The sequence below is a fragment of the Hylobates moloch genome, unplaced genomic scaffold (assembly GCF_009828535.3).
Source record: "Hylobates moloch isolate HMO894 unplaced genomic scaffold, HMol_V3 SCAFFOLD_5, whole genome shotgun sequence".
NCBI classification, from domain to species: domain Eukaryota; kingdom Metazoa; phylum Chordata; class Mammalia; order Primates; family Hylobatidae; genus Hylobates; species Hylobates moloch.
The window spans coordinates 148089926-148107108 of record NW_026652280.1 but is presented as its reverse complement, the minus strand read 5'-3'; the positions used below and the strand labels follow the sequence as shown (position 1 = coordinate 148107108).

The 17183-nt window shown below is 36.5% G+C and overlaps 1 protein-coding gene across 15 annotated transcripts in view; it reads right to left on the bottom strand.

The window, feature by feature from the left end:
* Positions 1-17183, bottom strand: part of FUBP1 (far upstream element binding protein 1) — a 35700-nt gene that overhangs the window by 4859 nt on the left and 13658 nt on the right. For all 15 annotated transcript variants that reach the window (XR_004248368.2, XR_009213702.1, XR_009213703.1 and 12 more), the window contains 12 exons: positions 16637-16799; positions 16438-16536; positions 16212-16313; positions 15820-15922; positions 15628-15728; positions 15134-15275; positions 14337-14497; positions 11622-11773; positions 11461-11540; positions 7647-7775; positions 6335-6409; positions 249-394 (listed from right to left, as the gene is read on the bottom strand). Coding sequence is in view for 12 of the 15 variants with exons in the window: in XM_058439635.1 (XP_058295618.1) it covers positions 249-394; positions 6335-6409; positions 7647-7775; positions 11461-11540; positions 11622-11773; positions 14337-14497; positions 15134-15275; positions 15628-15728; positions 15820-15922; positions 16212-16313; positions 16438-16536; positions 16637-16799 (1453 nt within the window). In the remaining 3 variants the exon portion in view is untranslated. The remainder of the gene's footprint in view (positions 1-248; positions 395-6334; positions 6410-7646; positions 7776-11460; positions 11541-11621; positions 11774-14336; positions 14498-15133; positions 15276-15627; positions 15729-15819; positions 15923-16211; positions 16314-16437; positions 16537-16636; positions 16800-17183) is intronic.

The following is a 17183-nucleotide window of genomic DNA, read 5'->3' as shown; positions in this document are numbered from 1 at the left end:
ATCCCTGGGGGAAGAAAATTTATTTTTAAAATCAAAGGCATTGTAGAAATATTCAGCACTCAGATGCTGGAAAGCATTATAAAAAACAAACAAAAAAACCCAAACAATACACCGTAGTACTTCATTTAAATAGTTATTATACTTTGCCAGATAAAAATTTAAAAGGCCAACACTCCCAAACAGACAAACAGTAAACATGCAGAAAACAGACTGGAGTAGAAATCAACAAATTAGCAATTACATTATACCTGAGGTGCTGGAGGATGCTGTGGCATTCCCTGGGGACTTGTCTGGGCATAATAGGCTGCTTGTTGTCTATAATACTCAGCCCAGGCTGCACTATAATCTGGCTGACCACCTGGAGGAGCCCCAGTCGGAGCAGGAACTGCTTGACCTTTGAAAAAAAAGAACTTTGTTGCTGTAACCACAATTAAAAGTCCAACATTTCATTTCTAATAAAAACAATACCTTGCTTCTTATAATATTCCTCCCAAGCCTTTGAATAATCTTGTGTCTGCCCTTGTTGACCTAAAAAAAAACCCCCTAAATTTTAATATAAAATTACATCCACTGTAACTACAGGTTATAAGACAAAAGCACAGAGGGTCAGAATTACTCATGTTTTATTTAAAATATTCATTAGTAGTGTCAGGAAACTACTCCGCAATTAGAAAAAAAAAAAAGAACACTATTTTCTTTTTGCCTTATAATTAATCATTAACTTTTAGTTCTAGAGCGTCATTATTAGTAAAAAAACAAAATCAACCCCAAATCCACACTGCTTTAGCTAAGGAAGGTAAAGATTTAGGCATAATCTTGATTCGATTCCAGCATTACAAAAAGAACATTTTTGAAAAACTTTAAGCCCACTTAAAGGCAATGATTTAAAGACTTTATTAAGACCTACCCAAGACTTTTTCCTGATTAGTAACCTATAAAGTGTATGTACACACACGTAATAATATGTTAGTATTAATAATTTATTCAAATTACAACACAATGTTATTAAAAGTAACCTGACAAGGAATAAAGAACAAGATCAATGAAAACACATAAAACTCAGCTTTCACGATCAGGTCTTTTTCCTAATGAGGTGACTTTGCTGAATTAAGAGACTAAAGAAATATAGCAATGAAACGCAACGCATGAATCTTGAATGTACTCTGAATTAAAACACACAGACGACAAAAGACATATTCCTGACAACTATGGAAATTTAAATATAGTCTGTATGTTTGTGATAATATTGAGGGTATTTATTTTCAGACAGGGTCTCACTCTGCCACCCAGGCTGGAGTAGAGCGGTGCAATCATGGCTCACTGCAGCCTCGACCTCCCAGGGCTCGGGTGATCCTCCCACCTCAGCCTCTAGAGTAGCTGGGACTACAGGCCCACCATGCCTAGCTGACATTTTTCTCTTTTTTTTTTGTAGAGATGGGGTTTTGCCATGTTGTCCAGGCTGGTCTTGAACTCCTGGACTCAAGTGATCCACCTGCCTTGGCCTCCCAAAGTCCTGGGATTACAGGTGTGAACCACTGTGCCCAGACATTGAGTTTATTTAGAGCAAACTGTCTTGTCTGCAACTTACTTTGAAATGGTTCATATACAAAAAACATACATATAAAACACATACAGCAAACTTTTAAAAAATGATGAACCTGAGTGTCTGATGCCTTATTTCCCCAATTTCTGAAAGTATCTAATTTTCTAAATAAAAAATTGAGAATAGAGAGTATGTGTTTTCCTATTCAGTTTTTTTACTTAAGCACGATTTTATTTCATTTGTAACTCACTTGGCTTTGTGAAATAATTACCATAGACAAAAATACTGGAGCATGGACATACAGGAAGCTCTTTTTATGTTTGTAGGATGTTGCCAACAAGACCAATTTCATAGTTTCAGAAAGCAGTCTATCACCATTGTAAAACAGGTCACAGAATCAAAGTAACTGAGTGGAAGAATTTAAGATTTACGATTCTTTAAAAATGCATGAAAAAAACTCTCTTTTCTTGGGTAACAGAGAACTCTCATATACTATTAAAAATTCTCATATTTTCCTGTCTTCTATAAATAACTGTTCTCAAAGAGGAAGTAAGTTCAACATTTTCCTCTTACAAGACACAATTCAAGCAAATCTGAAACAGGTTTCAATATTTAAAAAACTGGTGTGACAATAGCAATAAAACCACATGCTGTCTCTTACAGGCTGCACACTTGAAACCAAACCCAATCAAGGTAGCAATCGATATTCTTCAGGTTTTAAACCCCATTGTAAGAGTTACTCATTTTAGAGGCAAATTAACAATGTAAGATGGTAGAAACAGGCATATGCATTAAGAAAATTCATCAATGTTCCCTTAAAAAACTATAACCTCTGCAAACTCCTATATCCCTGTGGAGAGCTAATAGTAAACACTTTAGACTTTAAGAAAAACCAAATTTTTGGTAAATAAGCTGGTAGTATTTGACACTCCAATCTTAAAAGATGTTCAAGAAAAGCTGATTTCACTCTTCCAATCTAAAGGGCAAATGTGATTTATCTTGCCCAGTTGGAAGTAGAGAAAGAACTCTTTCCCTGCCCCTTCAGACATGTACTGCCCTATCTTGCTGCCCTTATTCCTCTCTTTAGTTACTGGATTTTTTTTGTTTCCAGACAGGGTCTTGCTCTGTCACCTAGGCCGGAACACAGTGGTAGTGGTGTGATCATGGCTTAGTTACTGTTTGATGCCAGATAGTTGATTTTATACTTCAGTAGAACATTATCCAATATTTATTAGTTTTATAATTATAATGTATAAAGTTTAGCCTTAAATTTCTTTCATCCAAAAGATAAAAGACTTTCTCTAGAGTTAGCTTGTAAGACTCTATTAGAGCCTAAGAGCCAGCCTTGCTTGAATAGATTTTCACACTCAGTTGTCTTCCCATATACCTGTACCTTTCCCACAAGTCCTCATTCTACCCTCCTTTAGGCTTAAGGTAGCAGATTCTTAAGGGTTCAGAGTCTACCACATCAGTCTTTATCATAATGGCCTTCCTTAAGTCAAACTTTTCCCAAATGTCTTCACTTCTCCAAACAAGAATTACTCCTTTCTATTTTGAAACCCTGTTTGTTCTCTTAAGGGTCTCTTATAAAAAATCCCTCTATTCTAGCTTTAAAAATACCCATCTTTAGATTGCTGCCATTCCTTTTAACTCTCTGAAATCTTATCAGGATTTTCTCTACTTGGGAGGCTGAGGCAGAAGAACTGCTTCAACCTGGGAGGTGGATGCTGCAGTGTGCCGAGATCGTGCCACTGCACTCCAGCCTGGCGACAGGGAGAGGCTACACCTCAAAAAAAAAAAAAAAAAAAAAAAAAAATTCTCTTCTTAGTTTGGTGTTATCCTTGGGAATTTAGAATTGTTTTAAAATATAAACCTAATTTTGGAAAACTTAACCCACATCTGTTTTCAATAGTTTTTCTTTTTTTTTTTTTTTCAGTAAATAAGCAAATAATGACAAAATCTATGAATGAAGTTTTCTGTTCTTAACAAGAAAAACTGAAATTAGGCTCCAAAAACTGTGAAAGCCTGCCTAGTTTGGCAAAAGGGGCACTAGGATGAGGAATCAGGAAATCTGAAGTCCTAGGATCATACCCCTGCCACTGGAAAAGTCAACAACAGTTGGCTTTGAGATAAAGATACCCATCTCCCTAATATTCCCTTTCTCCTTCCATTTAAGAAACGTGAAGACTGAACCAAGTTTTATGCTTTAAGGTTTCTTATTTGTTGTAAAAAGATCCTGATGACAGGTAAGGTACCTAGAAGAAATTAAAGCAGTTAAGCAACTAATCATTTACAAAAAGAACTTTTATAGAAAAAGACAAATTGACCCCGTAGCTATCATGATGATGACAGACACTCATCAAGCACCTGACTAAATTACCTAGCATTATTTCCTTTAAGATATACATATGTGGCCAGGCGCAGTGGCTCACGCCTGTAATCCCAACACTTTGGGAGGCTGAGGTGGGTGGACCACCTGAGGTCAGGAGTTCGAGACCAGCCTGGCCAACACGATGAAACCCTGTATCTACTAAAAATACAAAAAATTAGCCGGACGTGGTAGCAGGCGCCTGTAATCCCAGCTACTTGAGAGGCTGAGGCAGGAGAATTGCTTGAACCTGGGAGGCAGAGGTTGCAGTGAGCTGAGATTGCACCACTGCACTCCAGCCTGGGCGAGAGAGTGAGACTCCCTCTCAAATAAATAAATAAATAAACTTAACACGGGATTATTGTGGTACTACAGAAAAACAACAGAAAGGGTGGGGTAAGGAGGTTCTTTAGTCATATAGCATTATTATTTAATATCTAATTATTATTTAATTATTTCTATGCCATGTTTTCCTACAGAGGATTCAAGACAGTATAGCGTAGTATCTCTAACTGGCAGGGAAATGGTAAAAAAAAATAAAAAATTAAAGACAAGGTAAAATTTCTTCCCTTAACAATAAAAATTAGAATTCAACCCACCCACTCATTTTGAGTAAAACATAAAAAAGTAAAACAAAAAAGACTGAACAGTAAATTAATGGCCATATTACAAATAATCAATAAGGTAAAATAAAGCACAGAAGCCAAACTCATTCCTCGGTAATTAGCTAAATCCATTAACAAGCCTTTATTTTTACCTACTTAATAATTACTAGGGACCCTATCTAGGGGACATTACCCATTGAGAAAATAGAAGTTGAAGTTAGCGATTTTTAACCCGAACACGTGACCAGGTCTCACTATGATGCCAAGGCTGGCCTCAATCTCCTGTGTTCAAGGAATCCTTCCACCTTAGCCTCCCAAGCAGCTGGGACTACAAGTGTGTGCCACCGCACGCGGCTCATGCTCAAGTCTTTTAAAATGGTGATGCTATTTAATTAAAGTTAAGTTGATTACAGGTCCTGACCACAGTGCTGTCAGGGCATGATTTTTTTTTTTTTTTTTTTTTTTTTTGAGACAGAGTCTTGCTCTGTCGCCCAGGCTGGAGTGCAGTGGCGCGATCTCGGCTCACTGCAAGCTCCGCCTCCCGGGTTCACGCCATTCTCCTGCCTCAGCCTCTCCGAGTAGCTAGGACTACAGGTGCCCGCCACCACGTCCGGCTAATTTTTTGTATTTTTAGTAGAGACAGGGTTTCACCGTGGTCTCGATCTCCTGACCTCGTGATCCACCCGCCTCGGCCTCCCAAAGTGCTGGGATTACAAGCGTGAGCCACCGCGCCCGGCCAGGGCATGATTATTAATAGCATCCCTATTCATTCTAAAAAGGATCCCAGTTCAGAAAATAAATTATGTAACCAATCTTAATCAGAGTATGCTGTTTTTAAGTTAAAAGTTTCTTTTTGCAGAATTGTAGCTACTGTAGATCTGCCTAAGCTAGGTCACAAAAACATAAATTAATCTGTTAAAGCCTCAGAAATAGACGGAACATGACTCTCCTAGGAAGCCATTCTAAGAGGAAAAACAATTCTTTTCTTCCTTTAAAAAGAAACCAGTTGTGCAGAACAACTTTATCATCAGGTATATGTAATTTTACATCTAGAAGATTAAAATCATCACCCTTCTGGAAATTTTTCTTTCTGTGGAGAATGAGAAACATTCTTTGCCAAAGAAAACATTGAAATTTACATTGAAAATCCCAAGTAGACCGTCATCTTATGACAAAACTCTACCACCTATAGATTCTTTTTCTGCTAGTGAAGGATAACCAAGCTTACCAATTTAGCTTTCATTTGTGACATCTAGCTGTGGTATGTCACAATTTTAAATGACTAAGAGCAAAAGCAGCTGAAACATAGTGATTTGTCCAGAAGTACAGTATCAGGTTCCAAATGGTCCCTAAAGAGACAATTCGGGAGACAAGCTTGGGACTCAGACCCTCTTGGAAGCCAGATTCTGGTTCCATCACTTGGTTACTTTCCGTCACTGCAGATTACTTCTTACCTGCTTATCTTGCAGCAAAAATAATGGTATCACGCACAATCAATTTTTGCCTGACACATAAAATTTAACCTTATGTCATTTAGACTGATAATATATATAACTGTCATTGTCAAAAGTATAGTAATGTTAACATTGTATGTACCAGTAAGGACATTTCTAGTTTCAATTAATAACTGGTTGACAAATGCAATTAGAAAAAAAATATTTCCTTGCTATATAACCACAAATTTAAAAACTGTAATTTGCAGCTGTCTTGATATGTTTACAAGTCCAGTGATTTTATTCAATTATTCTCTTCCTGAAGAGAATAATCTGTGTTTCAATTTAATTAAGTATGTATTTTCAAGAAATGTATAAAACATACCCATTTTCTTGTAGTACTCTTCCCAAGCCTTGGTATAATCAACCTGTCCAGCTGGGGCTGGATTCTGCTGATCTCCTTGTTCAAGCAAAACAAAACAAAAAACAGAATTAAAGTTTTTAAAAGGCAATTTTAGCCGTTTCCTTGGGTGTAGGAGCTGGCAGGGGCCTGCAATGTGACAGTAAGGGTAGGAGGGAGGTACTATGTGGTGGTGGCATCCCTACCGGTGCCAAAGATAGCAGGTACTGGGGGTACAGAGGCGGTGGACAGAAAAGAAAACCAACCTGTTTGGAAGACTGGTTATATTAAACATATAAGTAAATGTATGTCAAATAAGGAAATACACTGAGGATACCAGGTTTCTCACCATTTGTAAACAAGTACAAAAAAGGAAAAGGCTTGAAATCCCCAAAATGCTGAAATGGATGTGGTGATATGAACATAGTTTTAAAAAATACATACATATATTGACATTTATGTGTTTTTTGGTATGTGTATGTAGGTATGCATGTATGTAAATATATTTCCTAGTTCTGTCTGTTGAAAGAAGCTACAAGCAATTACACCTCAGTAGCAACAAGCATACTCAAGTCTCGTTTCTACCATACTCTACTAAAAGGAATCGGAAATCTTTGAAGAAATTGCTGACTCAAGGGCTGGAGCCCAGAAAGCAAAAAATAACAATCTTACTGTGCCAGACAGTATGGAAGTGCTTAAAAGAATGACAGGTATTTCAAAAGGATATAGGCACCACCCTGAATATACTCCCTGACTGGCCAAATCCAGGATAATCTGATTATCAAAATTATAAAAGCACTTTAAAAATACAACCTATTGCAAAAATCAGAAATCCATAATGATATAAAGAACTTAATATATCAATGTTGACTTACTGATTTGGAGGGCTGTATCATGGTTATGTATTTTTGAAGTACCCAACAGGACATCATGTCTACAGTTTAGTCTTCAATGATTTCTTTCAGAACTAATTATGCTGGATATAATTAGTTTCCTTCAGAACTAATTATAATGGATATTTAAAAAAATACACACAGATACACATGTATGATATAGATGGTAACAGAGTAAACAAGGGAATAAAACATTAACAGCTGGGCTATCTGGGTGCTCCTGGTATTCTTCTTACAACTTTTATGAAAGTTTGAAACTATTTCAAAGTAACAATTTAAAAAAGGAAAAGTCTGCTTAAATTATAATTAAATAATGTCAGAAATTTTAGGTATTATACAGTGATGTACTTCATATATAATTCCAAGCACAAGTTTTGGCTTTCACATATAAGTTCTTGAGTTACCTTGTCCATTAGTTTGAGTTGTAGTTGGTGCACCTGCAGGGGCTGCTGGTGGTGGCTGTGCTTGTTGTTGATAATAGTGAGCATAATAAGCAGCCCAAGCTGCTGAATTTGGATCCGTTCCTGCCTTAGCTAAAATAAATGAAAGTTCAAGGTTTGCATGTGAAGTCTGTAATTCTCTCTCACACACGTACACACACACACACACACACACACACACACACACACACACACACACAACACACACACACACACACACACACACACACACACACACACACACACACACCCAGCTCTCTGGCAAATATACAGCCCCCAAAATTAACTAGAACATTAAAAAAGTGTATGAAAACTTTTAAATTTTCTATTATTTTTGTTGTCACCATCAGCTTTTATTAAAGAAAACCAAGTCTCAGAGACCAGGTGACTTTCCTAGGTTAAAAACTACTGAGTGGCATAACTGGGATATGAATAAAGGTCTTTTGACTCCAAATCCAATGCTCTGTCTCAAACCATCCTGTGCCCTTGTTTTTTTCTAAATTGGTTTCGCCTCAAGCACAAACAGCTCTATCTAGAAGATGACTAAAGAAAAACATTTCCAAGGACTAACCTGTGTAAGAAAGAAACAATTATTTTAGAACAATGAACTTTGTCCTTATTTTCAATGAAGAGAAAATACAAAAATCTTAAAAAAGATTAGCCACATTTCATCCTATTTCACATTGAATGTTATAAACTTGATGTTATCCTACTTGAAATTCTTCATTCTCTACAATCTTCAGGATGTTGAAAGCTTAAGTACAGCCTATCATTCAACATCTTTAACAGTCTGAACCCCCTCGCTTATCCTTTCCATTTCAGCCTCATCTCTCCCTTCGGTTATATCTCTTCAACACCCAAGCTCCAGCCACAACACAGTGCTTGTACTTTTCAGAAATCACTATGCCCGTGTCTCGGCTTTAGCTATGTTATGTCTCCTCTACACTTGACTGACCCTCATTCATCTCCCACATCAACTGAAGTGCGAACAGTTTGAGACCTCTCAATCTTCTAGAAACCAGAAAAAACTTGATTCTGTCTTTTATATTAGGCATATCATACAATTAAAACTTTTAATTTTCTATTATGCCTTCATTCTGAACAGTAGCAATTGTCAGCTGCTTCATAAAGGTCAAGTTTGAGAAAAATGGGCAAGAATTTCTAGAAAAAGAAAATTACAAGGTAATGTAATTGTAAGGTGTTATTAGGACACCCTCCAAACTTTTCTCAATTGCCCAATGTACTGCTTTTGTATGTTGGATGTTTACATATCTCAATAGTGTCATTATCTGTATTTTTTTTTTGTTTTGAGATCAAGTGTCTCACTCTGTTGCCCAGGCTGGAGGGCAGTGGAGCGATTCTCAAGCAGTTCTCCCGTCTCAGCCTCCCAAGTAGCTGGGATTACAGGCACCCGCCACCACACCCAGCTAATTTTTGTATTTTTAGTAGAGATAGGGTTTCCCCATGTTGGCCAGGCTGGTCTCCAACTCCTGACCTCAAGTGATCCACCCGCCTCAGCCTTCCAAAGTGCTAGGGTTACAGGTTTTAGCCATGGCGCCTGGCCATTATCTGTATATTAACCAAGAAATCTAGGTATTTCACTTTACACTATGCCTGGATAGAGAATTTGAGATAAAACAGACTTTAGGAAGTGGTATTTCTACTCCCAAATGTGAAAACCATACCAAAAAACCAGCCTCACACTTACAAACAACTAGTATGTACTAAGAATTTACTAAATATTCACTCAACCCAAGATTCATTCATCAATTTATAGATAAGAAAACAGAGGCTTAGAGGAGTTCAAAAACTTGCTTGACATCTCACAATTAGTAAACTGTAGGACTAGGACTGATCTAGGTTTATTTGACTCTGAAGTCTAAATTCTTGACCACTACATAAATCCATTAACAGACCACTCTTTTTGTAAAGAAACATTTTAGTTCATATAATATTAAAACATTACGCTATTCTAAGTCTAATATAAGCAATATCCACCCCAGGGGCCCAGTAACCCTTTGATAAATCTGAGTGGGGCCAACCAGCTGGTTTTAGTTAAATGGGTTACTTCTTGCCCAAAGGCCATGCTGCAACCACATTCACTGACCAGTTTTTACAGTAGTGACTTCACTACTACTCCAAGTGAGAAATTCAACTTGTGATACAAAGACCACTTCCACTTCTTATTCCCATCATTTTTCCTCAATCATGCTAACCACCCAGTAGTGCTCAAAAATACAATCCTGGCAGAACCAAGTTACCCAATATGAATCTGCCTTTTAACCTACTCAAACTCTTCAATCTTATTAATTATACCATCCCAATTAGCCAACAAGAGGGAAAGAAAAGCCCTTTCATTCTCCAAAAATTAGTGTTTAGAGTATTATATTCTGTACCCTGTGAGCCCTTCCATCAGTGTTGCTTATGCTAGGAGTGCATTCTTTTGCTATAGAACACAACCCCAACTTTGCATACCTATATCCTAGCACAACTCAAGTAGTTCCTTGAATTAATGAAGTTGTGGTTATCTGGTAACTGTCATGCTGTGTCGTCACATTCCAAACAGCACACTTCCTATGAAGTTAATCAAGCAATTGCATTTACATAAATTACTTCAAGTTTTTTGGGCATAAACGTATTATGTGTAGAAAGTAATCCATAATTGAGTATATTTTCCTTGAAACTACTCGAGTGAAAGAGGCCTAAAAGGTAGGTAGCAGGTGAGAAAAAAGGATCATAAATAAATGTTAATTGGTTTCAAAGAATGACTCTTTGACCAAGATGGAAAGCAAACTACAGGGTATGGAAAGATGCCAGAATAGAACAGGATACAATAAATAAATCTGAATATAGAAGATAATTAAATGTATTTGGGTTTTAGCATGCAGTTATTAAATACAGGCCTGATTTTTACTCACATGAAGTTGTCATATGAGGAGTACTAGAACAGATATCTTATTTGACAAGTTGGAAGTTTAATGCCCAAATACTTAACACTCTGTTAGACTGTTATATATATATATATAACATATAATTATATGTTATATATGTTACATATATATAACATATAATATGTTATATATATGTTACATATATATATATATATATAGACTGTTATATATATAATTTTTCTTTTTTTTAAGAGATGGGGTCCCATTCTGTTGCCCAGGGGAGTGCAATGGTGTGCCCACAGCTCAATACAATCTAGAACTTCTAGGCTCAAGCAATCCCCCCATCTCAGCCTTCTGAGCAGCTAGAAGTACAGGCACATACCACCCTGCCCGGCTAATTTAAAACAAATTTTTTTAAGAGATGGGTCTTGCCATGTTGCCCAGGCTGGTCTCAAGACTCAGCCTCAGACTTCTGAATAGGTGGGATTACAGACTGAGACTCAGTGCCCAGCCCCTATCACATAATTTTCTAAATAAGTAAAAACTATTTTTCCATAGATAATGCCACAATTAGCATACTACACATTTGACAGCACTGGTAGCCAAAACCTATGACACTGTGTTCTTTCCTGCAGCTTTTAGCTTTTATCATTCTACTGTATCAACTCATAAGAAAGCCAAAGGCAAGTAGAAAGAAGTTCCATAAAAGCAGAGCTCATATTCATGTCAGTCCTATACACTGGGGTAGAGGCAGTGCCTAACACTGTTGAAAGAGTAAAGTGAGTGAAGGTGATGCATACAAATGTAGAATCAACACTAGAAAATTTAATAATGTAACAGAAGTGGAAAACAATACAGGTAACACACAAATGATAAGCATCTTCTACCTGGATCAGGAGGAGCCTGCTGCTGCCAGTGTGGATACGCATTTCCCCATCCCTGGGGAGCGTATGGGGCTGGAGGACCACTGAAAAGAAAAATCAGCATAAAAATACAGTCCCACAACTAGAATCTTTCGGGAAAGCCCAGAACTAAACCCAATACTTACTGAGGAGCCGGGCCTGGTGGTCCAGGATTATAAGGTGCAGGGTTGTATGGTCCCATTGGAGTTCCAGGCCCTGGAGGCCCAGGAGGTCCATGGGGGCCTGGGACACCATGGGGCCCATGGGGTACAGGTGGCCCTAAAGGATTTACTGGGCCCTACAAAAAAAAGGAAGACATAGAAAAATCAGAAAAACACAGTAATGGTTAAACAACTCTATGGCCAAATAATCTTCCATTTCTACCCTCTTATAGTCACAAACAACAAATTTTAGGTTTTCCTTCCTTTTCTCATTCATTTTGCAAAAACTATTTCATCTGCCATAATAATGAGACATGTAAAATTCACTAAAATCAATAGCGGTAGCAATTAAATGCAATTTAAATTAAATTTAAATTAGCAATTAAATTTCCTTTAGCTTGTTTGCAGACAGCAGTAGTTCCCTTTCCTTTTATAATTCTTACTTTTACTATCTTTTTCCATCTTAATCACAGAAATCAGGTCCTCATCTTCGCTTTTCTCTCTATATCTACTTGCCTAACATGAGACAACCATCTTGACAATATATTCAAAAACTGCTCGGGTCCTGTATCATCAATTGTATTCTGAACATTTCACTGATAACGTTAATAGCTAGTTGGTTCACTACTATCAAACTAAAATCCACCTCACAACCTATTTCTGTCACTGAAACCCCATTCAGATCAATAATTTATATCCTTTTTGGCCTTTCATGTATCATAATGTTTAACAGCACAAAAATTCCCTTTTTAATTCCTTCAATAAATCAGGATATTTTATATCCTTATCATGCATGCATGCCACATCATTAATTAATAACGCTTAATTGATTTCTGTTATGTTAAGCCAACAAAGACATTACACTTAACTGTCCTAAAATGCTCCTTCTGAGTAGTTAACCAGGCGACATGTTGGACAAAATGCTAACACTACATTTTGTTGTAAATTTCTCACTGCAAAATAGGAAAACTAAACTTCATGACCTTTAAAGTTCTTTTTTTTTTTTTTTTGAGACGGAGTCTTGCTCTGTCACCCAGGCTGGAGTGCAGTGGCGCGATCTCGGCTCACTGCAAGCTCCGCCTCCTGGGTTCACACCATTCTCCTGCCTCAGCCTCTCCGAGTAGCTGGGACTACAGGCGCCCGCCACCACGCCCAGCTAATTTTTTGAATTTTTAGTAGAGACGGGGTTTCACCGTGGTCTCGATCTCCTGACCTCGTGATCCGCCTGCCTCGGCCTCCCAAAGTGCTGGGATTACAAGCGTGAGCCACCGCGCCCGGCCTTAAAGTTCTTTTTATTAACTTGTCTCTTTAAATCTCCAATTGCTGTCATCTCTCACTTATTATCCATGACCTATTCGTTCCAAGTAGTAAAAATAATACTGGAAAAAGTAGCAACATCTTTTAGGGTTATGTGCTAGGCATTCTTTTAAGTGACACACACATGAACATTCATTTAATCCCTACAACTCTATGAAGTAGATACTATTATCCTCATTTTACAGGAGGAAACCAAGGCACAGAAAAGCCTGAGTAACTTCTCCAAGGTCACAGAACCAGTAAATGATTCACAGAATTCTGAACTCAGGCAACCCGAATACAGAGTCCATGCTCTTAATCACCACACCAAACTGCTTCTCTAAAACAATCTATCTTTTTCCATGAATCCAACAGAAATCCTGATCTATGCATGTGAGGCTAATATTGTAAAATCAAAAACCAAGATGTGCTATTCATTTTTTTGCCATGGCATCAACCTCTATCATTACTCCACAAACATCTTCTTTATTTTTTGAACAATTAAACTATCCATACAACAGAACTTACAATGTTTGTGTACATTTTGTAAGATGTTCCTTAAGCATCTTTTGTACATCTATTTTTGTCTTCCCAAGTAGACAGAAACAGTGTCAACCTTGTTTTGCACGCACCCCATTCACAGCATGGCAAACACCAAAAATAATTTTTCCTAGGAAATTCTAATAATTTAAGATGCTCCCTGCACACTTTGTGTTAAAAACTCCAGTAAGACATTGTCTGCCTCATTTACAAAAAAGCAGTCAAAGCTTTTCATACTTTTTTGTTCTAACAGAAAACTTTCCTGGAAAAAAAATTTCCAAATTTGTCTGTGCACCAGAATCACCCAAACATCTATGTAAAATTAGATGCTGGGCCCTATCCCAGACATTTTGAGTCAGGCTTGTCTCTGTATATTGTGTAGGAGTGGGAAGCACCCAAATAGTCTACATGTTAATACCCCCAGATAATCTGTGAGCCAGTCCAAAAGCTAGGATTTATGAATTTCTACTGTAGAGCGGGAGATGCATTTGATTTATCTTGTTTGCCTTGCTGGGGTTCAGTAGAGTAAAATCTTAATAAATAATGAATTACCGTTAACTATGTCCTTCAAGTATGTTCCGCAATCCTACACCAACACTAATATCATGCCTGCAGGTAACACTGCCCTCCTCTTATCTAGCCATACCCAAATGTAAGGTTGTTCTCAAAACCTGTAACTACACATTTAATTAGGTTATTTTCATTGCTGGAAAATCTTCATGTTGTATCTATTATACGTATCACAAAATCTATAAATGCAGACTAGTAATGATACATTTTCCTTTGATGTATTTGAATAAACGTCTTAATTTAACTACAGTCTAAGGGTCTACACTAAAAATTAAAAGTTTAAAGTATACTCACACCAATCTTTTCTTCTATGAGTTGCCGGGCATAGTCTATCTGTTGTGGAGTGCCACGAATTGTAAATAACTTCATATTAGGATCTGCATTTGGTGGAGGATTTCTCTGAAGCTCTATTCTTGCACCAGACTGTTGGCTTATGCTTTTTATGGTTTCACCTCCTAAAATCAAAAGACAGTAATTTCTCTGAAGGTTTCAAGGGTGTATTAGGAGCTTTTTAGAAGAAAATAGTCACAATTAAATGGGCCATTAAAAATATGATTTGGTCAGTATCCTAACTGACAATATTGTATTAAGATTTTTCATTTAATATTCTACACTGTAAATAAAATTTTAGGAAGCATTTCATGCTTCTCTTAAAATACATTTACTTAGTATGTTTAAACATAACCTTAATGTGATTATAATAAAATACTTGAATAAACTGCTTTTAAAAGCAGTGTAAATATAAACTAATACACTTATAAACATTCGAATTTTTAAAATATGAGTCGGGAAAAAACAAAATGCACAAACAAAAACACTCAAACTACTTTTTGGGTCAAAAGACATTTCTTATGCTAATAATTATCTCTTAGTTCGCTTTCTCTAGAAGCTAGTAAGATTAAAATCTGCTCTTTTTATAAATATACATGAGATCCCTCATTTATGTTTTACTTGTTACATATTAACATAAGAATGGTTTTCTACTAAAATACAGTCAGAGAAAAAGCATTGCCACTTGTTTACAACAGCAACAGAAAGTGTCCAGAAAAACGAATAATGTGTCAAAACATTAAGAGTTTAAAATACATTGCCTTTTCCTATTATTAATCCAGTTTTCCCAGTTGGCACAATAAAATTAAATTCCTGTAGTCCACCAGGTGGTCCCATGTTCCAGTTGCCTTGACCTCTACCTCTTCCTCGACCACCAGGTCCAGGTCCACCAGGATTACCAGCCTATAGACAGGCAAAGACAAGAACGAAGAGTCAGCACAGAAATACTTCTGTTTCGTGATAAAATTATTATGTTTATTTTTCCCAGCTCTCATATACCTGAACCAGAAATGTAGAGATGAACTGGCCCTAATAATCATAAGTAATAACATTTTTTTAAATACAAGAGTAAATAAGGTAGCACTTAAGGTAGTAGTTCTTCCTGCTCCAAGATCTTTACCTTAAAGCAATTTAAACTTTCTCTATTAATAAAGCATCATCAAGCAGACTCTGATATAGAGGAAAATTCAGATTTCATGAAGGAAAATACTTTTCCATAAAAACAAAAAATGAAAATGTTAACTTTCTATCAAACCTGAACACTTCGAAGAAGGTCTGTAATAATTTCTGCAGCATGTTGACATCGGTCTGGAGGTCCTGTTATTTGTGCTATCCTCTCTGGTGTTGTCCCATCATCTTCAAAACAAAGAAACAAAATTAATTAAACAATAAATGTATGTCAAAACTCACTGCTGCCAACACTTACAAGATTATTACATGTACTCACCTGGCTTAAACTGAATGCGAACACCAGCATCATTTTGTATTTTTTTGATCATCTCTCCATTTCTTCCTATTACAATGCCAACAGCAAATCTTGGAATGGGGACCTTATGTAAAAAAGACTAAGTATTAAGAAAGCTAGCCTCTCAGGGTTTAAAGTAAAAAAAAGTATTTAAAAAAAGCATCATTTCCTGAAAATCTGCCTCAAATCATAAAAGTACATATAATTCTATATTTATAGCAAATAGGGTAACAAGATATAAAATATAGAATTCTGTAAAGTATAAAGGTGAAATAAAAGGATAACAATGTTAGAGCTACTTAACACAAAACAGAAAACACTATTATATTTATGAATTAGCATACAACCATTTCTGAATGGGTATTTTTACTTACATCTATCCCTTCATTTCCTCCTATTCTTGACCCATACTCATTCCGAACTTCTCTGAAACCACCTTGATCACGAATTAACTCTAACACCATTTCCTTGGCTTGCTAAAGCAGAAAAAGTTAGCTAATTTAGAAAGCATGTCTCAAAACATTTTAATTATTCATGCATATTTTGCCCAAACCCATTCAACCCAAATTCTTTCTTTATAAAGTATAAAGTTAAGTTTACTTGAACTTTATATGGGTCTCCTGTAATCCTAAGAGGTTTGTCAGCACCAGTGTTTTGCGGCCCATCTTGAATCATAACCATTTTAACTCCAGCCCGTTCCTGTTACAATCATAGAAATAATATATATTAACAAAAGGGAGTGGACAAAAATGGGCATCAAGGCAGATCAAAAGTAGCCATTTCACAACCATAACAATACCTGAAGCTGTTTAATAGTTTCTCCCCCCTTTCCAATAACCAATCCTGCCTTGCTAGCTGGAATCATGATTTCTTGAACTGCATTTCCCGGTCCATCGCCATGATGGAAGCCAGGAGCTGGTCTTCCTTTTTCAACAATCTGGTCCAGTAACCGTTTTGCTGACCTGTTAACAAATTAATATTTAAATAGTAAGTTGTAGCATACCAAAGCTTATTCAAATAGAGAAATATAAAACAATATAACCAAGTACTCCTCCTATCCCAATTCAGGATTAGGTGCCTTGATGCTAACTTTAACAATGCTTTTACTTTTAACTGAAAGAAAATGCTATCAAGGGTCAAAGATTGAGAGATTATGCAAAAATATTTTCTAGATATACAATTTTTAAGAATAGCCCAAAATTTCCAAGAAAGAACTCTAATGCTAAAGTTGTCTCAGAATTAAACTGATTCTTCCAAGAACTAAATGATTTATTTACATTTTTAAACTACCATTTTGCTTACTCATATGCTACAATTATTCATTCAACAAATAGTTAAATATCAAC